This window comes from Ranitomeya variabilis, chromosome 4 (assembly GCF_051348905.1).
Source record: "Ranitomeya variabilis isolate aRanVar5 chromosome 4, aRanVar5.hap1, whole genome shotgun sequence".
NCBI lineage: Eukaryota > Metazoa > Chordata > Amphibia > Anura > Dendrobatidae > Ranitomeya > Ranitomeya variabilis.
Genome location: NC_135235.1, coordinates 682,221,274 through 682,245,151, shown reverse-complemented (window position 1 = coordinate 682,245,151; position 23,878 = coordinate 682,221,274). Strand labels below are relative to the sequence as shown.

At 44.8% G+C, this 23,878-nt stretch overlaps 1 protein-coding gene across 1 annotated transcript; it reads right to left on the bottom strand.

Annotated features, from left to right (window-relative positions):
• Positions 1–19,291: 19,291 nt before the first annotated feature.
• On the bottom strand, positions 19,292–22,258 carry LOC143766386 (uncharacterized). Its single transcript, XM_077254036.1, has 2 exons — positions 20,919–22,258; positions 19,292–20,672 (listed from the first exon to the last, which is right to left on the bottom strand). The coding sequence occupies exons 1-2, from the start codon at positions 21,469–21,471 to the stop codon at positions 19,672–19,674; spliced, it is 1,554 nt and encodes a 517-aa protein (XP_077110151.1). The 5' UTR covers positions 21,472–22,258; the 3' UTR covers positions 19,292–19,671.
• Between the last annotated feature and the right edge of the window lie 1,620 nt (positions 22,259–23,878).

Below are 23,878 nucleotides of genomic sequence, written 5' to 3'. Positions count from 1 at the left end.
GTTTAACAATCCACAATCTGGTTTCCGCCCCCATCACTCAACTGAGACAGCCCTGACCAAAATCACTAACGACCTACTTACAGCCAAAGCTAACGGACAATACTCTGTACTCTTCCTTCTAGACTTGTCCTCTACTTTCGACACAGTTGACCACTGCCTCCTACTACAGATCCTCTCCTCCTTTGGCACCAAAGACCTTGCCCTATCCAGGATCTCCTCATACCTTTCCAACCGCACATTCAGCGTCTCCCGCTCCCACACTACCTCCTCATCCCACCCTCTCTCTGTTGGAATTCCATAAGGCTCTGTTCTAGGATCTCTACTCTTCTCAATCTATACACTCAGCCTGGGACAACTCATAAAGTCTCATGGATTCCAGTACCACCTTTATGCTGATGACACTCAGATCTACCTTTCTGGCCCAGACGTCACCTCCCTGCTGTCCAGAATCCCGGAGTGTCTATCAGCCATATTCTCCTTCTTCTCCTCTCGCTTCCTCAAACTCAATGTGGGCAAATCTGAACTCATCATCTTTCCTCCATCTCATAGATCTTTCCTTACCTGACCTATCTATCGCATTAAAGGACATCACACTTTCCCCCGTACAGGGAGTCCGCTGCCTCGGAGTAACCCTTGACTCTGCCCTGTCCTTCAAAACACACATCCAAGCTCTTTCCACCTCCTGTCGCCTCCAGCTCAAAAATATCTCCAGAATCCGTCCTTTCCTCAACCGTCAATCTACTAAAATTCTTGTGCATGCCCTCGTCATCTCCTGCCTTGACTACTGCAACATCCTTTTCAGTGGCCTCCTTGTTAACACCCTTGCACCTCTCCAGTCCATCCTTAACTCTGCTGTCTGACTAATTCATCTCTCTCCTCGCTACTCCTCCGCTTCCTCCCTCTGCAAATCTCTTCACTGGCTCCCAGTCCCTCAGCGTATCCACTTCAAATTACTAATACTGACCTACAATGCCATCCATAACCTGTCTCCTCCATATATCTCTGAACTAATCTCCCGATATCTTCCCTCACGTAATCTCTGGTCCTCCCAAGAACTCCTTCTCTCCTCCACACTTATTCACTCCTCACCCAACCGCCTCCAAAACTGCTCCCGAATATCCCCCATCCTCTGGAATTCTTTGCCCCAACATGTCTGACTATCAACCACATTCGGATCCTTCAGATGTAACCTGAAAACCCAGAAAAATGATGAAGGACAGCATCCAATCCAGGTGAAAAAAACTTCTTTTATTGTGCCAAGTGCAACGTTTGAACCATCAAAGGTCTTTTTCAAGCATACAAAATGATTAAAATGGCGGCTTTAAATAGGGAATGGTTGTAAATCCCACCAATCTCTTTACAAGAAACCGCCCATATAATTTACATACAAATATATAATAAAGTGATCAATATATAAAAACACACATTTAGGCCATGTGCACACGTTCAGGATTTTTCGCGTTTTTTTCGCGTTTTTTCGCTATAAAAACGTGATAAAAACGCGAAAAAAACACTAACCTATGCCTCCTATTATTTACAGTGTATTCCGCATTTTTTGTGCAAATGTTGCGATTTTTTCCACGAAAAAATCGCATCGCGGAAAAAAAAGCAACATGTTCATTAAAAATGCGGAATTGCGGGGATTCCGCACACCTGCATTGATGCAGGTGCATTGATCTGCTTACTTCCCGCACGGGGCTGTGCACACCATGCGGGAAGTAAGCAGATTATGTGCGGTTGGTACCCAGGGTGGAGAAGAGGAGACTCTCCTCCACGGACTGGGCACCATATAAGTGGTAAAGAAAAAAGAATTAAAATAAAAAATAGTGATATACTCACCTTCGATGTCTTCCCGCCTCTCCGCTGCATGCTGCTGCTTCGGTTCCTGTAGCTGGTGTGCGGTGAAGGACCTGCGATGACGTCACGGTCCTGTGATTGGTTGAGACCGATCATGTGACCGCTCACGTGACCGCGACGTCATGGAAGGTCCTGCGCACACACACCATCTATACGGAACGGACGCCGCTGAGGTCTGCAGGTGAGTATAAGCATTTTTTTTATTATTTTTAAACATTCTATCTTTTACTATAGATGCTGCATAAGCAGCATCTATAGTAAAAAGTTGGTCACACTTATCAAACAGTATGTTTGACAAGTGTGACCAACCTGTCAGTCAGTTTTCCAAGCGATGCTACAGATCGCTTGGAAAACTTTAGCATTCTGCAAGCTCATTACGCTTGCAGAATGCTAAAAAAAACCGCAAAAAAAACGGAAAAAAACGCAAAAAAAAAAATGCGGATTTCTTGCAGAAAATTTCCGGTTTTCTTCAGGAAATTTCTGCAAGAAATCCGGACGTGTGCACATACCCTAATACATCACATCTACCTAAATAAATGTGTCAATTCTTATTTATATGGAGAGATTCCTAATAAAAACGCTATAGATGTCACTACTAGCACATGGAGTACATCAAATGTAAATAAACAGAAACATGCTGTTGTATCTAAACCAATCGTTACATCAAAAGGTGCTTTGGTCACTAATTCACTACCAATAAGATGTAACCTAACAAAGAGTGGTCACATGTCCAGATTAAACCAATCACAGCTCTAAAAAAGTCAACAAATCACAGTGTTATCTCTAGCATGGTCTAATACCAGGACTGCCATTGGCTACCAAAAAAATGGTCACATGTCCAGTTTAACCCAATCAGGGCTCCAGATATATCAGCAAATCACAGCGCTACCTCCAACATGGTTTACTACAAGGACTGCCATTGGCTACCAACAAAAAGTGGTCACATGTCCAGTTTAACCCAATCAGAGCACTAAATATATCAACAAATCACAACACTATCACCAGCACAGTCTGATACAGTGACTGCCATTGGCTATCGCGCCAGAATCTCAGGCCGACGCAGTAGAACCAATCCAAAGAAAACTCCACATCACCTGATCGGGGCCTAGCTTACCCGTCATATCCAGCAGAGATTCGGCTTCTCTCCAACGTGCAGTGCCAACTCCGGTATGCGAATACGCATGACACCCAGCTCCACATGAGCAGCGCCCATTGGACACGCCCAGGAGAGCCGTAAGACACGCCCACACACAAACACGGTGCCAGCTCCCACACTGTAGGAGGACAAAGTTACATAATCATGGCATGTGATTTATATAAATTTTCATATCCAGGATCGTAATTCTACTCCACCTCGGAAAATAAAATATCACGCCAATACATCACAACGATATTAACTTCCACAATGACCACAGGAGAACCAGTATTCTAACTGGGCGTATGCACATAACAAGAGGCTAAAAAAACTCGCCATTCAAAAACCTATACCCCCTACTTGCCTAACATTTATACACCATATCCATGGTTTCTTGAAAGGAAGGGGACCAATATATCTTTATACACGCTATACACGCTACCCAGAAAACCACCAGTTTTTTTCTTTTTTTCTAGTAAAAGGCACCCAAGCCATCATATCGGGGATTCCCAGCCAGTCTCCCATGTTGGTACTTACCCAGCCTCAAGCTGCTTAGCATTTGTGATTTGATGAGGACAGGCACATTTTACTTAAAGTGGCCATAGCTATCTTATTAGAATAACAATGTAGATAGTCTATATTCAGACCCCACAATAATAAACCATAGGAAAACGTAGGTGAGACCACCATGGGGGTCAAGGCACGAATTGGTAAGCACAAAAGCACCATCAGGACCAAATTGGTGGAATTGCCGGTGCCTAAGCATTTTGTGGAGAGTGGTCACTCGGTTAGTCAGTTGAGGTTTAGGGTAATTGACAGTGTACCCCCCTTGAGGAGAGGAAGTGTTAGGGTCAGATTGTTGAAACAGAAAGAACTAAAGTGGATCTCTAGACTTGGTTCCCTTTATCCGGGAGGTTTGAATATTGAATATAACCTACAGCTTATGTGCTTCTTAAATATACGTGCGGTATCTAGTCAGTGTAGTTTGTTTTTAATAATTGGTTGTTTTAATTGGTGTTTTGTATGGAGAGTTTTCCTATGGTTTATTATTGTGGGGTCTGAATATAGACTATCTACATTGTTATTCTAATAAGATAGCTATGGCCACTTTAACTAAAATGTGCCTGTCCTCATCAAATCACAAGAGATTGGTGGGATTTACAACCATTCCCTATTTAAAGCCGCCATTTTAATCATTTTGTATGCTTGAAAAAGACCTTTGATGGTTGAAACGTTGCACTTGGCACAATAAAATAAGTTTTTTTCACCTGGATTGGATGCTGTCCTTCATCATTTTTTTGGGTATGTACACTTCCACTTTGGTCCGTGGGACTAGGACGGGCATCCCATTGCCAGTTGTGCTGTCAGCTACTCTCTGAATTAGGAACCTAAAAACCCAGCTCTTCAGGAAAGCCTACAGCCTGCCCTGACCCTGTTGCTGTTGTGAATTAGACTTTTTGGCTCCCTCTTGTGGTTACTAGTGATATGACTCTGGGATTGTCTCTCCTCAGTTTGGCACCCACCTGGGTCGTTAGTCCAGGGTTGTTGCTATATAAACTTCCTGGATCCTTAGTCCAGTGCCTGGCATCGTTGTAATCAGATCCTTTCTGTTTGCTCCTGTCTGCTGGTCCTGGTTCGTGCATAATTAAGCTAAGTCCTGCTTCTTTGTTTTTTGGTTATTTGCTTTGCTCTTATTTTGTCCAGCTTGTACTAAATGTGATTCCTGACTTTGCTGGAAGCTCTAGGGGGCTGGTGTTCTCCCCCCGGGCCGTTAGACGGTTCGGGGGTTCTTGAATATCCAGCGTGGATATTTTGATAGGGTTTTTGCTGACCATATAAGTCATCTTACTATATTCTGCTATTAGCTAGTGGGCCTCTCTTTGCTAAATACCTAGCTCATTCTTACGTTTGTCTTTTCCTCTTACCTCACCGTTATTATTTGTTGGGGGCTTGTATCCAACTTTTGGTGTCTTTTCTCTGGAGGCAAGAAAGGTCTTTCTTTTCCCTTCTAGGGTTAGTTAGTTCTCCGGCTGGCACGAGACGTCTAGAACCAACGTAGGCACGTTCCCCGGCTGCTGCTATTTGTGGTGCTAGGATTAGATATATGGTCAGCTCAGTTACCACTGCCCTATGAGCTGTTTTTTTGTGTTTGCAGACTTAGTAATTATTTCTGAGACCCTCTGCCATTGGGGTCATAACAGTATGCCAGGCCAACATTGAATGTTTAATGCATTGCAGAAGTGGGATAATAAGAAAGGAAATTCTGAGGTTTTTTTTTTTTTTTTTTTCCTCTCTTCCTCCCCTTTACCTCTGAGTGGCTTGTGCTTGCTGCAGACATGAATGTCCAGACCTTGATTACAAGTGTGGACCAGCTTGCTGCTCGTGTGCAGGGTATACAAGATTTTGTTACCAGTAGTCCAATATCTGAACCTAAAATACCTATTCCTGAACTGTTTTCTGGAGACCGATTTAAGTTTAGGAATTTCAGGAATAATTGTAAATTGTTTCTATCTCTGAGACCCCGTTCATCTGGAGATTCAGCTCAGCAAGTTAAAATTGTTATCTCTTTTTTACGGGGCGACCCCCAGGATTGGGCTTTCTCGCTAGCGCCAGGAGATCCGGCATTGGCAAATATTGATGCATTTTTTCTGGCGCTCGGATTGCTTTACGAGGAACCCAATCTTGAAGTTCAGGCAGAAAAAGCCTTGCTGGCTATTTCTCAGGGCCAGGATGAAGCTGAAGTGTATTGCCAAAAATTTCGGAAATGGTCCGTGCTTACTCAGTGGAATGAGTGTGCTCTGGCCGCAAATTTCAGAAATGGCCTTTCTGAAGCCATTAAGAATGTGATGGTGGGTTTCCCCATTCCTACAAGTCTGAATGATTCCATGGCGCTGGCTATTCAAATTGACCGGCGTTTGCGGGAGCGCAAAACCGCTAATCCTCTGGTGGTGTTGTCTGAACAAACACCTGATTTAATGCAATGTGATAGAATTCAGACTAGAAATGAGCGGAAAAATCATAGACGTCCGAATGGGTTGTGTTTTTACTGTGGTGATTCTACACATGTTATATCAGCATGCTCTAAACGCCTAACAAGGGTTGTTGGTCCTGTCGCCATTGGTAATTTGCAACCTAAATTTATTTTGTCTGTGACGTTAATTTGCTCATTGTCTTCTTACCCTGTTATGGCGTTTGTGGATTCAGGTGCTGCCCTGAGTCTTATGGATCTGTCATTTGCCAAGCGCTGTGGTTTTGTTCTTGAACCGTTGGTAAATCCTATTCCTCTTAGAGGTATTGATGCTACGCCATTGGCGGAAAATAAACCGCAGTTTTGGACGCAGGTAACCATGTGCATGACTCCTGAACATCGGGAGGTGATTCGTTTTCTTGTTCTGCATAAAATGCATGATTTGGTCGTTTTGGGTCTGCCATGGTTACAGACCCACAATCCAGTCTTGGATTGGAAGGCAATGTCTGTGTCAAGTTGGGGCTGTCAGGGAATTCATGCTGATTCCCCGCCGGTGTCTATTGCTTCCTCTACTCCTTCGGAAGTTCCTGAGTATTGAGGGAAGACTATTTAATCTGTCTGTACCTGAGCATACCGCAATGCGTTCGTATATCAAGGAGTCTCTGGAGAAGGGGCATATCCGTCCATCCTCTTCCCCTCTTGGTGCGGGATTCTTTTTTGTGGCCAAGAAGGACGGATCTTTGAGACCTTGTATTGACTATCGGCTTCTGAATAAAATCACTGTTAAATTTCAGTATCCTTTGCCTCTGTTGTCGGACTTGTTTGCCCGGATTAAAGGTGCCAAGTGGTTCACCAAGATAGATCTTCGTGGTGCGTACAACCTTGTGCGCATTAAGCAAGGAGATGAATGGAAGACAGCATTTAATACGCCCGAAGGTCATTTTGAGTACTTGGTGATGCCTTTTGGGCTCTCTAATGCTCCATCAGTGTTTCAGTCCTTTATGCATGATATTTTCCGGAAGTATCTGGATAAATTTATGATTGTTTATCTGGATGATATTCTGGTTTTCTCTGAAGATTGGGACTCACATGTGGAGCAGGTCAGGATGGTGTTTCAGGTTTTGCGTGAGAATGCTTTGTTTGTTAAGGGCTCAAAGTGTCTCTTTGGTGTACAGAAGGTTCCCTTTTTGGGGTTTATTTTTTCCCCTTCTGCTGTGGAGATGGACCCAGTCAAGGTCCGAGCTATTCATGATTGGACTCAGCCCACATCAGTTAAGAGTCTTCAGAAGTTCTTGGGTTTTGCTAACTTCTACCGTCGTTTTATCGCTAATTTTTCTAGCGTTGTTAAACCTTTGACGGATATGACCAAGAAAGGTTCTGATGTTGCTAACTGCACTCCTGCAGCCGTGGAGGCGTTCCAAGAGTTGAAGCGCCGGTTTACTTCGGCGCCTGTTTTGTGCCAGCCTGATGTCTCACTTCCCTTTCAGGTCGAAGTGGATGCTTCTGAGATTGGGGCAGGGGCCGTTTTGTCGCAGAGAGGTCCTGGTTGCTCGGTAATGAGACCATGTGCTTTCTTCTCTAGGAAGTTTTCGCCTGCTGAGCGGAATTATGATGTTGGCAATCGGGAGTTGCTGGCCATGAAGTGGGCATTTGAGGAGTGGCGTCATTGGCTCGAGGGTGCTAAGCATCGTGTGGTGGTCTTGACTGATCACAAAAATGTGATGTATCTCGAGTCTGCTAAACGCCTGAATCCTAGACAGGCCCGCTGGTCATTGTTTTTCTCCCGTTTTGACTTTGTGGTCTCGTATTTACCAGGTTCAAAGAATGTGAAGGCTGATGCTCTTTCAAGGAGCTTTGTGCCTGACTCTCCTGGAGTCGCAGAACCAGTGGGTGTTCTTAAAGAGGGAGTTATCTTGTCGGCCATTTCTCCTGATTTGCGACGTGTGTTGCAGAGATTTCAGGCTGGTAGACCTGACTCTTGTCCACCTGACAGACTGTTTGTTCCTGATAAGTGGACCAGCAGAGTCATTTCCGAGGTTCATTCCTTGGTGTTGGCAGGGCATCCGGGAATTTTTGGCACCAGAGATCTGGTGGCTAGGTCCTTTTGGTGGCCTTCCTTGTCACGGGATGTGCGGTCATTTGTGCAGTCCTGTGGGACTTGTGCTCGAGCTAAGCCTTGCTGTTCTCGTGCCAGCGGGTTGCTCTTGCCCTTGCCTGTCCCAAAGAGGCCTTGGACACACATTTCCATGGATTTCATTTCAGATCTCCCGTGTCATGAATCCCAATGGCTAGGGATAGCAAGGGACAAGCAAAGTAAAAATAACGGACGAGCTCTAGGGTGATGGAACCTGGGCTGACCGCTGCCCTACTCCTGACAAACACAACTAGAGATAGCCAGGGAGCGTGCCTACGTTGGTTCTAGACGCCACGCACCAGCCTAAGAGCTAACTAGTACTGCAGAGGAAATAAAGACCTCACTTGCCTCCAGAGGAATGAACCCCAAAAGGTATAGTTGCCCCCCACATGTATTGACGGTGAAATGAGAGGAAGGCACACACATAGAGATGAACATAGGTTTAGCAAATTGAGGCCCGCTGTAACTAGAAAGCAGAATGATACAAAAGGGGTCTGAGCGGTCAGCAAAAAACCCTAATCAAAAACCATCCTGAGATTACAAGAACCCATGTGCCAACTCATGGCACATGGGGAGAACCTCAGCCCACTAGAGCTACCAGATAGCATGGAGTCATAATAAGCAAGCTGGACAAAAAACCAAACAACTGAAAATCAGCACTTAGCTTATCCTGAAAGATCTGGGAGCAGGTAGTCAGGAACCAAACAGAGCACATCTGAATACATTGATAGCCGGCAAGGGAATGACAGAAAGGCCAGGTAAAATAGGAAACACCCAGCCTCTGATGGACAGGTGGAAACCAGAGGCACAACCCACCAAAGTCACCCAGTACCAGCCGTAACCACCAGAGGGAGCCCACAAACAGAATCCACAACACTCCCGGTGTCTCAGGGCATGTCTGTCATCTGGGTGGTATGTGATCGCTTTTTTAAAATGGTCCATTTGGTGCCTTTGCCTAAGCTGCCTTCCTCTTCCGATCTGGTTCCTGTGTTCCTTCAGAATGTGGTTCGTTTACACGGCATTCCTGAGAATATTGTGTCTGACAGAGGATCCCAGTTTGTTTCCAGGTTCTGGCGATCCTTTTGTGCTAGGATGGGCATTGATTTGTCGTTTTCGTCTGCCTTTCATCCTCAGACTAATGGACAAACGGAGCGAACTAATCAGACTCTGGAGGCTTATTTGAGGTGTTTTGTTTCGGCAGATCAGGATGATTGGGTGACCTTCTTGCCGTTGGCTGAGTTTGCCCTTAATAATCGGGCTAGTTCCGCTACTTTGGTTTCGCCATCTTTCTGCAACTCTGGTTTCCATCCTCGTTTTTCCTCGGGACATGTGGAGCCTTCTGACTGTCCTGGGGTAGATTCTGTGGTGGATAGGTTGCAGCAGATCTGGAATCATGTGGTGGACAACTTAAAGTTGTCACAGGAGAAGGCTCAGCGTTTTGCCAACCGCCGCCGCGGTGTGGGTCCCCGACTTCGTGTTGGGGATTTGGTATGGCTGTCTTCTCGATTTGTTCCTATGAAGGTATCCTCTCCTAAATTTAAGCCTCGTTTCATCGGTCCTTATAAGATATTGGAAATCCTTAATCCTGTGTCCTTTCGCTTGGATCTTCCGGTGTCGTTTGCCATTCACAACGTGTTCCATAAGTCTTTGTTGCGGCGGTACGTTGTACCTGTGGTTCCTTCTGTTGAGCCTCCTGCTCCGGTGTTGGTTGAGGGCGAGTTGGAGTACGTGGTGGAGAAGATCTTGGATTCTTGTCTCTCTAGACGGAGGCTTCAGTATCTGGTCAAGTGGAAGGGCTATGGTCAGGAGGATAATTCCTGGGTGGTTGCTTCTGATGTGCATGCGGCCGATTTAGTTCGTGCCTTTCACGCTGCTCATCCTGATCGCCCTGGTGGTCTTGGTGAGGGTTCGGTGACCCCTCCTTAAGGGGGGGTACTGTTGTGAATTAGACTTTTTGGCTCCCTCTTGTGGTTACTAGTGATATGACTCTGGGATTGTCTCTCCTCAGTTTGGCACCCACCTGGGTTTTTAGTCCAGGGGTGTTGCTATATAAACTTCCTGGATCCTTAGTCCAGTGCCTGGCATCGTTGTAATCAGATCCTTTCTGTTTGCTCCTGTCTGCTGGTCCTGGTTCGTGCATAATTAAGCTAAGTCCTGCTTCTTTGTTTTTTTGGTTATTTGCTTTGCTCTTATTTTGTCCAGCTTGTACTAAATGTGATTCCTGACTTTGCTGGAAGCTCTAGGGGGCTGGTGTTCTCCCCCCGGGCCGTTAGACGGTTCGGGGGTTCTTGAATATCCAGCGTGGATATTTTGATAGGGTTTTTGCTGACCATATAAGTCATCTTACTATATTCTGCTATTAGCTAGTGGGCCTCTCTTTGCTAAATACCTAGCTCATTCTTACGTTTGTCTTTTCCTCTTACCTCACCGTTATTATTTGTTGGGGGCTTGTATCCAACTTTTGGGGTCTTTTCTCTGGAGGCAAGAAAGGTCTTTCTTTTCCCTTCTAGGGTTAGTTAGTTCTCCGGCTGGCGCGAGACGTCTAGAACCAACGTAGGCACGTTCCCCGGCTGCTGCTATTTGTGGTGCTAGGATTAGATATATGGTCAGCTCAGTTACCACTGCCCTATGAGCTGTTTTTTTGTGTTTGCAGACTTAGTAATTATTTCTGAGACCCTCTGCCATTGGGGTCATAACAGTTGCCTCCTCACCACTACCGAAGCTATCGCCTCACCAACACCGGAGCTCCTGCAACCCTCAACCTTTTGTCTCTATCCCCACCATCATCTAGAATGTAAGCCCACAAGGGCAGGGTCCTCGCCCCTCTGTATCAGTCTGTAATTGTTAGTTTGCTTACTGTAAGCAATATCTGTAATTACTACATAACCCCTTCTCATGTACAGCACCATGGAATCAATGGTGCTATATAAATAAATAATAATTAATAATAAAACAATTCAAGTCTCCGGGTCCAGATGAATTACACCCCAGAGTACTGAAGGAGATAGCAGAAGAAATCTTTGAAAATTATTGGAGAACAGGAGAAGTCCCAGAAGAGTAGAGAAGAGCAAATGTTGTTCCTATCTTCAAAATGTGAAGAAGGTGGACCCAGGGAACTATAGGCTGGTGAGTCTGACGTCTATACCAGGAAAGATCTTTGAACAAATTATTAAACAACATGTATGTAAGTACCTGGATAAGAATGAAGTGATTAACCAGAGTCAGCATGGGTTTGTAACTAATAAGTCATGTCAGACTAACCTAATTTCCTTCTATGACAGAATCACTGACTGGGTGGATCAGCGAAATGCTGTAGATATAGTATATCTTGACTTCAGCAAAGCATTTGACAAAGTATCTCACACAGTCCTTTTTGAAAAAATGACTGGATTCCTAACTGGCTTAGTGATTGGACCCAAAAAATGGTCGTAAATGGCTGCACATCCAGTTAGAAGAATGTCTCAAGTGGGGTACCACAGGGCTTTGTCCTGGGCCCTGTATTGCTCAACATCTTTATCAATGATTTAGATGAAGGAATTGAGGGTACACTGATTACATTTGCTGATGACACAAAGAATGGTTTTTAACAAGGGAAAATGCAAAGTACTACATCTGCGCAATAAAAATGAAAAAAGCATATACCGAATGGGAGGAATAGGGCTAAGCAACAGCACATGTGAAAAAGACTTGGGTATACTAATAGATCACATATTGCCCTCTAGTCCTCTTTGGTCAGACCTTATCTGGAATACTGTGTCCAGTTTTGGGCACATTTTATTGATCAATATATTTTTATTAAGCAAGAAGGTGGAGTTCACAAACATTATAATGGTAACCATTTATATTAGTAACAACATTCCACCCCCCTCCCTCTCATCAGTAACACCACTACCACCATGGTGGTTCTATAGCAGTTTATACATTCTATTTGTATATAACATGAGAAGGAATAGAGTAGGTCGCACTCACAAAAGGAAAAATAAAGAGACACAGAGAATGTTAAGAAAAGAAAGAAAGGAAAAGAACGGAGGTCAGTAGAGGTATAATGATAGGACTCCAACAACCCACAACCTGGTAATTTTTCCATTATGAGGGACGGGGTAGTACACCCTGCGATAACCACAATTGTAAATGTTGAGCCTCTTTAAATTGAATCCACGGATGCCACACCGCATAGCAGCTGACACCCGACCTGTCATCAAAAGCCCTCATCTCCTCCATCCTGCACAGGACATCCAACGCCTCCACCCAGTCGATCCGCCTCGGAGCTACCGGGGACCTCCATAGTCTGGGAATGATTTGGCACATTGCATTCATGAAGTATGGCAATACATTCTTCTTATTTGTGGACACAGAACCCGGGAAGATTGACAATAAGGCTATCTCTGGTGTCACCTCTACTTGCTTGTTAGTAATGTTATTATATAGCGCAAATATTTAATTCCAGAGTGGTCTGACACCACTGCAGCTCCACAATATGTGTAGTATGGATCCCACCGCCCGGGCACCACATTTTATAAAAGACATCAACAAACTGGAGCAAGTTCAGAGAAGAGCGACCAGAGTGGTGACTGGTCTGCAAACCATGTCCTATGGGGAAAAAAAAAGACAGAGAGGAGACTTAATAGCTGTCTACAAATATCTCAAGGGCTGTCACAGTGTAGAGGGATCATCTTTATTCTCATTTGGACAAGGAAAGACTAGAAGCAATGGGATGAAACTGAATGGGAGGAGACACAGATTAGATATTAGAAAACATTTTTTGACAGTAAGGGTGATCAATGAGTGGAACAGGCTGCCTCAAGAGGTGGTGAGTTCTCCTTCAATGGAAGTCTTCAAACAGAGGCTGGACAGACACCTGTCTGGGATGATTTAGTGAATCCTGCTTTGAGCAGGGGGTTAGACCAAATAACCCAGGAGGTCCCTTCCAACTCTAACATTCTATGATTCTATGATTCTATTCTATGAACCATGGTACCGCTGAAAATGTCATCTCATCCCACAAAAAACGAGCCACCATACAATGTCATCAGCAAAAAAATAAAAAAGTTATAGCCCTCAGATGCAAAAATAATTATTTTTTATATAAAATAGTATTTATTGTATAAAAGCGCCAAAACATAAAAAAATGATATAAATGAGGTATCGCTGTAATCAATCTGACCCAAAGAATAAAACTGCTTTATCAATTTTACCACACGCAAAATGGTATAAACGCCCCACCCAAAAGAAATTCACGAATTGCTAGTTTTTGCTCATTCTGCCTCCCAAAAATCATAATAAAAAGCAATCAAATGTCATGTGCCTGAAAATGCTACCAATAAAAATGTCAACTCGTCCCGCAAAAAAGAAGACCTCACATGACTCTGAGCCAAAATATGGAAAAATTATAGCTCTCAAAATGTGGTGATGGAAAAACTATTTTTTTGCAATAAAAGGCATTTTTTTAGTGTGTAATAGTGTTGAGCATTCTGATACTGCAAGTATCGGGTATCGGCCGATACTTGCGGTATCGGAATTCCGATACCGAGATCCGATACTTGCCGCATATCGGATACCGGAATCGGAAGTTCCCAGGATTCAAACTGCACGAATTCAGCCAATGAGGAATGATTCCAAGTGTGGGCACATCCTGTTCAGCATGGTGGGCATGAAACTACTGGCAAGGCTGTGATTGGCTGCTGAAATGATGTCATGCTGCAGTTTAAAAGTCGCTGGCGCCATTTTGGGCTCACTCTGCTGTGAATTCAGTTAGTGACAGGACGCTGTGTTCTGACTGAGGGCCAGTTGAGATAGCGATTTGCTTCTTTGTGCTTTTCCCAGGCTAATTTAGCAACCGCTGTGTGTTCACCTTGCTTTTGCCTTGCAGCGCTGTTTTCACAGCGATCTGCAAGGTCTGTGTGTGTGTGTGTGTGTGTGTGTGTGTGTGTGTGTGTGTGTGTGTGTGTGTGTGTGAGTGCAGCCCACTCTGTAGTCTGTGTGCAGTAGGGTGACCGGATCTTATATGGGTTTGAAAAAATGTGGGAATCTTGTCCGTCTGGACCCCACAAAACGATTCCCCTTTCCGGATATTGAGATAGCCAAACTTAGAGCTCGATCAAACGACGTTAACCCGTGCCGCTCGTCGCTCAAAGTTTGAAAAAATCCGAATTTTTGCCCAAAAAGCTGACATATGAAGCCATAACTCCAGAATGGTAAATAATAAAAACACACTTAATATCTCAAAAGAAAGCTAATGTTGTTCTTCAAAATTTGTATTTTATACATAATTGTTATTTTAAGTCAAACTGAGTTAAAACATCTTTTAGCCCCAAGAACGTGACCTGGTACCACTAGGAGCATACTTCGTATATTTTGTTATTAAGTGATACATTTTTTTTTTTTTGGTATATTTTTGAGTTTAAACTAGAAATATACCGTATATACTCGAGTATAAGCCGAGATTTTCAGCCCAAATTTTTGGGCTGAAAGTGCCCCTCTTGGCTTATACTCGAGTCATGATCGGTGGTGGGGTCGGCGGGTGAGCACTGTCATATACTTACCTGCTTCCGGGGCTCCTGGTGCCCCCCCTGCACGTCCCACTGTCTCCGGGTGCCGCAGCCTCTTCCCCTGAGCGGTCACGTGGGACCGCTCATTAGAGAAATGAATAGGCTGCTCCACCTCCCATAGGGGCGGAGCCGCCTATTCATTTCTCTAATGAAGCGGTGCCCGTGACCGCTGACAGAGGAAGAGGCTGCGGCACCGAAGACAGCTGTCCGGGGGAAGGAGCGGGACGCCGGGAGCAGGTAAGTATCGCATATTCACCTGTCCGCGTTCCACACGCCGGGCGTCGCGCCATTTTCCCGGCGTCTCTCTGCACTGACTGTGCAGGTCAGAGGGCGCGATGACGCATATAGTGTGCGCGCAGCCCTCTGCCTGATCAGTCAGTGCAGAGAGACGCCGGGAAGATGGCGCCGAGGAGCTGCAAGCAAGACAGGTGAGTATGTGTGTTTTTTTTTTTTTTATTGCAGCAGCAGCAGCACAGATTTATGTGGAGCATCTATGGGCCAATGGTGCAGAGCACTATATGGCACAGCTATGGGGCAACAGTGCAGAGCACTATATGGCACAGCTATGGGGCAACGGTGCAGAGCACTATATGGCACAGCTATGAGGCAACGGTGCAGAGCACTATATGGCACAGCTATGGGGCAACGGTGCAGAGCACTATATGGCACAGCTATGGGGCAACAGTGCAGAGCACTATATGGCACAGCTATGGGGCAACGGTGCAGAGCACTATATGGCACAGCTATGAGGCAACGGTGCAGAGCACTATATGGCACAGCTATGGGGCAACAGTGCAGAGCACTATATGGCACAGCTATGGGGCAACAGTGCAGAGCACTATATGGCACAGCTATGGGGCAATGGTGCAGAGCACTATATGGCACAGCTATGGGACAACGGTGCAGAGCACTATATGGCACAGCTATGGGGCAATGGTGCAGAGCACTATATGGCACAGCTATGGGGCAACGGTGCAGAGCACTATATGGCAGAGCTATGGGGCAACGGTGCAGAGTACTATATGGCACAGCTATGGGGCAACGGTGCAGAGCACTATATGGCACAGCTATGGGGCAACGGTGCAGAGCACTATATGGCACAGCTATGGGGCAACGGTGCAGAGCACTATATGGCACAGCTATGGGGCAACGGTGCAGAGCACTATATGGCACAGCTATGAGGCAACGGTGCAGAGCACTATATGGCACAGCTATGGGGCAACGGTGCAGAGCACTATATGGCACAGCTATGAGGCAACGGTGCAGAGCACTATATGGCACAGCTATGGGGCAACGGTGGAGAGCACTATATGGCACAGCTATGGGGCAACGGTGCAGAGCACTATATGGCACAGCTATTGGGCAACGGTGCAGAGCACTATATGGCACAGCTATGGGGCAACGGTGCAGAGCACTATATGGCACAGCTATGGGGCAACGGTGCAGAGCACTATATGGCACAGCTATGGGGCAACGGTGCAGAGCACTATATGGCACAGCTATGGGGCAACGGTGCAGAGCACTATATGGCACAGCTATGGGGCAACGGTGCAGAGCACTATATGGCACAGCTATGAGGCAACGGTGCAGAGCACTATATGGCACAGCTATGGGGCAATGGGGCAGAGCACTATATGGCACAGCTATGGGGCAACGGTGCAGAGCACTATATGGCAGAGCTATGGGGCAACGGTGCAGAGCACTATATGGCACAGCTATGAGGCAACGGTGCAGAGCACTATATGGCACAGCTATGGGGCAACGGTGCAGAGCACTATATGGCACAGCTATGGGGCAACGGTGCAGAGCACTATATGGCACAGCTATGGGGCAACGGTGCAGAGTACTATATGGCACAGCTATGGGGCAACGGTGCAGAGCACTATATGGCACAGCTATGGGGCAACGGTGCAGAGCACTATATGGCACAGCTATGGGGCAACGGTGCAGAGCACTATATGGCACAGCTATGGGGCAACGGTGCAGAGCACTATATGGCACAGCTATGGGGCAACGGTGCAGAGCACTATATGGCACAGCTATGGGGCAACGGTGCAGAGCACTATATGGCACAGCTATGGGGCAACGGTGCAGAGCACTATATGGCACAGCTATGGGGCAACGGTGCAGAGCACTATATGGCAGAGCTATGGGGCAACGGTGCAGAGCACTATATGGCAGAGCTATGGGGCAACGGTGCAGAGCACTATATGGCAGAGCTATGGGGCAACGGTGCAGAGCACTATATGGCAGAGCTATGGGGCAACGGTGCAGAGCACTATATGGCAGAGCTATGGGGCAACGGTGCAGAGCACTATATGGCAGAGCTATGGGGCAACGGTGCAGAGCACTATATGGCAGAGCTATGGGGCAACGGTGCAGAGCACTATATGGCAGAGCTATGGGGCAACGGTGCAGAGCACTATATGGCACAGCTATGGGGCAACGGTGCAGAGCACTATATGGCACAGCTATGGGGCAACGGTGCAGAGCACTATATGGCACAGCTATGGGGCAACGGTGCAGAGCACTATATGGCACAGCTATGGGGCAACGGTGCAGAGCACTATATGGCAGAGCTATGGGGCAACGGTGCAGAGCACTATATGGCACAGCTATGGGGCAACGGTGCAGAGCACTATATGGCACAGCTATGGGGCAACGGTGCAGAGCACTATATGGCACAGCTATGGGGCAACGGTGCAGAGCACTATATGGCACAGCTATGGGGCAACGGTGCAGAGCACTATATGGCAGAGCTATGGGGCAACAGTGCAGAGCACTATATGGCACAGCTATGGGGCAACGGTGCAGAGCACTATATGGCACAGCTATGGGGCAACGGTGCAGAGCACTATATGGCACAGCTATGGGGCAACGGTGCAGAGCACTATATGGCACAGCTATGGGGCAACGGTGCAGAGCACTATATGGCACAGCTATGGGGCAACGGTGCAGAGCATTATATATATGGCACAGCTATGGGGCAACGGTGCAGAGCATTATATATATGGCACAGCTATGGGGCAACGGTGAAGAGCATTATATATATGGCACAGCTATGGGGCAACGGTGCAGAGCATTATATATGGCACAGCTTTATGTGGAGCATCTATGGGGCCATAATGAATGGTATGGAGTATCTATTTCTAATTTTGAAATTCACCGGTACCTGCTGCATTTTCCACCCTAGGCTTATACTCGAGTCAATAAGTTTTCCCAGTTTTTTGTGGCAAAATTAGGGGGGTCGGCTTATACTCGGGTCGGCTTATACTCGAGTATATACGGTAATAAAAAAACAAGTAATACTGATAAGTCTAATGACTTTTTTTATTTTAAAATATAAAAATGAGGTATTTAATACATACAAAACAGACAGAAAAGATACAGACGTAGTACCTACATGAGTTGATAATTTTACATAGTTATCTAATCTTACCAAACTCTCCCCGCTCCAATCTGTCCTGAATGCTGCTGCCAGGATCATATTCCTCACCAACCGTTACACCGATGCCTCTACCTTGTGCCAGTCATTACACTGGCTACCCATCCACTCCAGAATCCAGTATAAAACTACTACCCTCATCCACAAAGCACTCCATGGCTCAGCACCACCCTACATCTCCTCTCTGGTCTCAGTCTACCACCCTACCCGTGCCCTCCGCTCCGCTAATGACCTCAGGTTAGCATCCTCAATAATCAGAACCTCCCACTCCCGTCTCCAAGACTTTACACGTGCTGCGCCGATTCTTTGGAATGCACTACCTAGGTTAATACGATTAATCCCCAATCCCCACAGTTTTAAGCGTGCCCTAAAAACGCATTTGTTCAGACTGGCCTACCGTCTCAACGCATTAACCTAACTATCCCTGTGTGGCCTATTAAAAAATAGAAAAAAAAAACAAAACAAACAAACAAAAAAAAACAACACATAATCAGGTTCCTTGCATCGTGTTCTCATACACTTTATGCAGTTAATAGCATTCTGTGTCTGTACTGCTACATACTTAGGCAGTTAACTGGTTCATGCAGCTTTACATGAACACCCGAGCCTTACACTATGGCTGGTCCAAATAACTAAAGCAATTGTTACCATCCTCCTCTCGTGTCTCCCCTTTTCCTCATAGTTTGTAAGCTTGCGAGCAGGGCCCTCATTCCTCCTGGTATCTATTTTGAACTGTGATTTCTGTTATGCTGTAATGTCTATTGTCTGTACAAGTCCCCTCTATAAGTTGTAAAGCGCTGCGGAATATGTTGGCGCTATATAAATAAAAATTATTATTATATATTATAATCTATTCTAGAGGTTTTGTTAAAGTAGTTTTTGAAACGTCAGAATATAATGCTCGGCATTTGCTTACAACTTGCAGGACATATTGCTTTTGTTCTTCATTTTTTGTCAGAAGGTCGTTAAAGTCGGTTATTAATTTAACACCACGCTCAGCCATATCATTAACTACTTTTAATGTTTTGACAATTTTCAATCCTTCTTGGAAGTCATTATTTTGAAGCCAGGTGTTTGGATTTTGTCTTAGGAAATCCGTTTTTATATTAAATCGGTCAAAGAATGTAAATGTTTCTTTGGTAAGTAAATTTAACAATCCTCCATCAACGACCTCTTTTACTTTTTCTTTCTTAACGTTTGGATTTACAACCCTAGCGTGCTCTGATGGTTCATCTGTGCTACTGAGCAATTTATTAGCCATTAACAACTTTTCATCGTCTGTAATGTTGGGATCAAAAAACGATAATCCCACCAACTCTGCATTCAAATACCACAAATGGTTCGAAAATTTGGTCAGGGCTATTTCTGCAATGTCGTTGTCACATTCTTTATAGTCTAACAGACTATGCAAAATACCTAAATCTTGCTTTGGCGCAAGATGAGCTTTTGGAGCATTGAACCAAGCTTTACAATAAATTTTAACTAGGAAAACAGAAATGGCACGCACAGAACTTTCTTCTTCTTTAGACATCTTAAATTGACGACGAAAAATGAACATTTTTAAGCAGTAAATAGCCTTTGCCATTACCTAGCGTGATGAATGGCTCCTGGAGTTCTAAAACCCACAACATTGCCGTCTAGTGATCCAACAAATACGAGAACCAACTGCAACAGCTCCTTGTAGTCATCTCTGGGGTGGCTCTCAGTTAATTTGGTCTCGAATTCAGCAGTAACATTTGCAATTACTTCTGTAGTTAGCTGCTTTTGTATTAGCTTGTCACTGATACCTGTGTCGTATTTTCCTTTGTCTATCTTGGGCCACGCAGTGAGGAATCTTTTGAAAATGTCTGCATGAGGTCCAGTGGTTGATCCCATTTTTGTGTCGAATACGCCTCTTAACACAATTTCCAAGATATGGTGACGGCAAGCTAGGTGTAGCAATTCTCTTCCTAACATTCCCGTGTTCGATGCTGCAGTGTCGAAGCACATCGCCTTGACGGTGTTGGGAAGACCCCATTCCTGTAGGCATTCATATACGGCTACGGCTTGCTCCTCTCCAGAGCTGCTTGCTGTTACAGGAACTCCCAGCAGCTGTTCCTTTTCGCCATATGAAATAGCAATAGCTATTCGCTCACATTGCTCATTTTTTAAAACACCCGGTAAAAGTTTACAGTCCCAATGGACAACCACGGGCTCTTTTTCAGGAATGTTTACTTTATCTAACATGTTTTTAGTATATTGTTCTCTGAACGTTTGCCTTCTAGAATGTAATAAAGTTTTCGAGACTTTGTACTCAAGAGGGTCAAGGTTTAGTGCTTCTAGAGTAGCTATTAAAATTCTCGTGGCATTTCTGTCGGATAACTTACATCGATCTAACACAATGGATAATTTCATGTTTAAAATCTCTTTAACGCCCCTTGCAAATGAAAGTTTCATCCTCTTGCTCTCAGATGGTCCTGGATCTTCTGCAGCTTCTTCAGGGATGTTGTCCATTTCCTCCAAGCTCTCAAGTGCTTGGTAGATGTTGTCCTCTTCAGTATCTTCTTCTTCTTTTCCTTCTTCGAGCTTGTCTTCATCATCCGTCTCTAAGAAGTAACAAAAGAAAGAGAAAAAAAAGACTATAAAAACTTGTCGTTTTAGCAGAATAGTAATAATACATAGGTACTAAATTACCTTCTTCTAATTATCAATAGGTATTATTTTAAGAATATAAACTCAATCATAAAGATGCCAAATGATGCTTTCATGTACAATTTTCTTTCAATTATATTGAAACTATTTACTTATTTGTTTATCTACTTTTTAGAATAATAATAATAAAATAAACTCACCAATATCAAAAGTTTCTTCTTGGATTTGTCGGTTCATTTTTGCAAGTTCCTTTTGCGCCTTGATTTCTTCAGCTTGACACAACTTGATGTCCACTCCAGCCATGGAACCTGGGCGGCCCTTCTGCCTCTGTTTCACGAGAAACGCCTTATCTTCTTCCGATTTCAACAGAGCCAAGGCATCTTGTTGAGCAATATCAAAGAGATCATCCAACCTTTCAACAAACTGTTTAAATTTGTTCTTGGCCGTTTCCGATGTTTTCTTCCGGTCTTTTTGAAGACTTCTCCACGCGGCGTGAACTTTTTCCAGCTTAGTAATTGCATCTTGCTCATGTTTAGTCGGGATTCGAGCTTTCCACCAAAAAATGAACACTTCTTGTATGGTCAGTTTTGCTGATTCTCTTAAAGTCAATTTCACAGTACGTAAATTATAAAATAAAGCACATAAGACTTGACGATTTGAGGGTAGTTTACAACCGGTGATCTGGTGAATGGGATAGCCCACAAGAAATAATTTATCCTTGTTCCGGCTTTGTACACCTGATGTGAATGCCATTTCAGAGTCCAATAGGTAAATAACAGTTAACTAGAAAAACGAAAAAAAATATATTAACTTAAATTTCAATAAAATATTTTCAAATATCTTTTAAAATAATACTATAATAGCTATAAAAACAATAACACACACTTGGAAAATTTTAAGCAGCATGTGCTTGTTTTTATGAGGAGCGCAGTCAGATTAGATTAGATAACTATGTAAAATTATCAACTCATGTAGGTACTACGTCTGTATCTTTTCTGTGTCTGTTTTGTATGTATTAAATACCTCATTTTTATATTTAAAAAAAAAAAAGTCATTAGACTTATCAGTATTACTTGTTTTTTTATTATGATTCTACTTTAAACTCAAAAATATACCAAAAAAAAAAAAAAAGTATCACTTAATAACAAAATATACGAAGTATGCTCCTAGTGGTACCAGGTCACGTTCTTGGGGCTAAAAGATGTTTTAACTCAGTTTGACTTAAAATAACAATTATGTATAAAATATAAATTTTGAAGAACAACATTAGCTTTCTTTTGAGATATTAAGCGTGTTTTTATTATTTACCATTCTGGAGTTATGGCTTCATATGTCAGCTTTTTGGGCAAAAATTCGGATTTTTTCAAACTTTGAGCGACGAGCGGCACGGGTTAACGTCGTTTGATCGAGCTCAAATTTTGGCTATCTCAATATCCGGAAAGGGGAATTGTTTTGTGGGGTCCAGACGGACAAAATTCCAACATCGATTTTTTTGTGGTCACCCTACTGCACAGTCACTGTATCTGATTCAGGAGGCTTCCAAATCTACACCCCCGCATCCAGCCTTCACGCTGGTGGGTATCTCAGCCTCAGTGCCCTCACGGGGAGCACTACTTTTAGGGGAGCACGGCGCTGCAGCCTGCCCTCTCTTTGGCGCGCTGCCTTCTCTCTGCTCTCCCGCTCTTTTCTGTCCCCTCTCTCTTCCCAGCAGTCCCCTGGTCCCCTCTGTCCAGGGCAGAACGTCTTCCCCCCAACAACCCAGCTGTCTGACTATGTGGTTCCAGGCAAGGAGCAGGGAAAGCAACCTCCTTACATTCCCCCTCTCTTAAAGCTCGCCATTCCACGGGCGAGGTCTCTTCGTGCTTCTCTTAGTTCTTCTGAGTTGAGTCAGATACTGGCAATCCTTGCATCTCCTTCTGTCTTTCTTCTTGCACATACTCCCAAACTAAATGGTTTAGGAGCTGTTCATCAGTCAGGTTGAGATATACTTTCTCTGCTTCATCAACAACTGCTGTCCTCTTCTTCTTTTTCTTCTTCTTCTTAGCCTTGCCGGTAACAGGTGTTTGCGTAGGGGCTTCTTGCTCGGGTTCCTCAGTCTGGGGGCTTAGTACAGGTAATTCTTCTCCATAGCTCTCCCTCTCTTTGACAGGAGCATTCTCGTCGAAGCTTGAGTCAGATGAATTAAGACCATGCAGGCCGGACTCTTTGTCACCTGCGCCGGGCTCTGCGGACATCACTTCCCAGGGCTTCTCAACCACACGCCCTGTCTCGCACAGCTGTTCCATTTCCCCTGTCCGATCAGGAACTGGTGAGCTGACAGCCAGCACATTCTTCACCTCAGGGGATGACATCAGTGGTTTCTCCTTCTCATTGGCTCGGACCTTGAAAACGAGTGTCGCAGGAACACTTGGCACTTTCTCTCCTCCGGACTGAGTCTCACCAACAAAACCTTCAGACCCAGGCTGTAGATCCACCAGGTTCGCCTTTACGCATTGGGACAGCGCAGTCATTTCACCAGAGATGCTTGACACCTTCTCCACCTCTCCTTGGCTTCCGACATTGTGATACTAGTATAGAAGAATAGGAGACAAAAAAGCGCATATAGGGTCTTATCCTCAGGACTGCTCTTAAAGAATTATGAGAGAACTGCTCACCTGATGGTGCAAAGTAAAGGCGTGTAATTTGTCAGCTGCTGCAGATCCACAGGTCGGCGCTGCGACCTCTTAGAGACGTTATAATAGATGAATGTGGATAAAATCTGCGCTGCTGTGACAAATAATGAATCCAGATATAGTTGTAAGGTGTTCAGGTGGTTTATTCAACGCGTTTCGAAGCTCATGGCTTCTTCTTCAGGAAGTTTCCACACGAAGATTTGTGTGGAAACTTCCTGAAGAAGAAGCCATGAGCTTCGAAACGCGTTGAATAAACCACCTGAACACCTTACAACTATATCTGGATTCATTATTTGTCACAGCAGCGCAGATTTTATCCACATTCATCTATTATAACGACATTGTGATACTGTCTTGTCCTAGGCGGAACTCTTCTCTTTCTGCCGTACCATTCCCTCCAGGGGCAACGTTCCCTCCAGTTAGCAGGACCCTCAGAGGGGTGAGCGGATCTCTGCCACCGCTCTTCTCGGGTAGGGCAATTTCTGGAC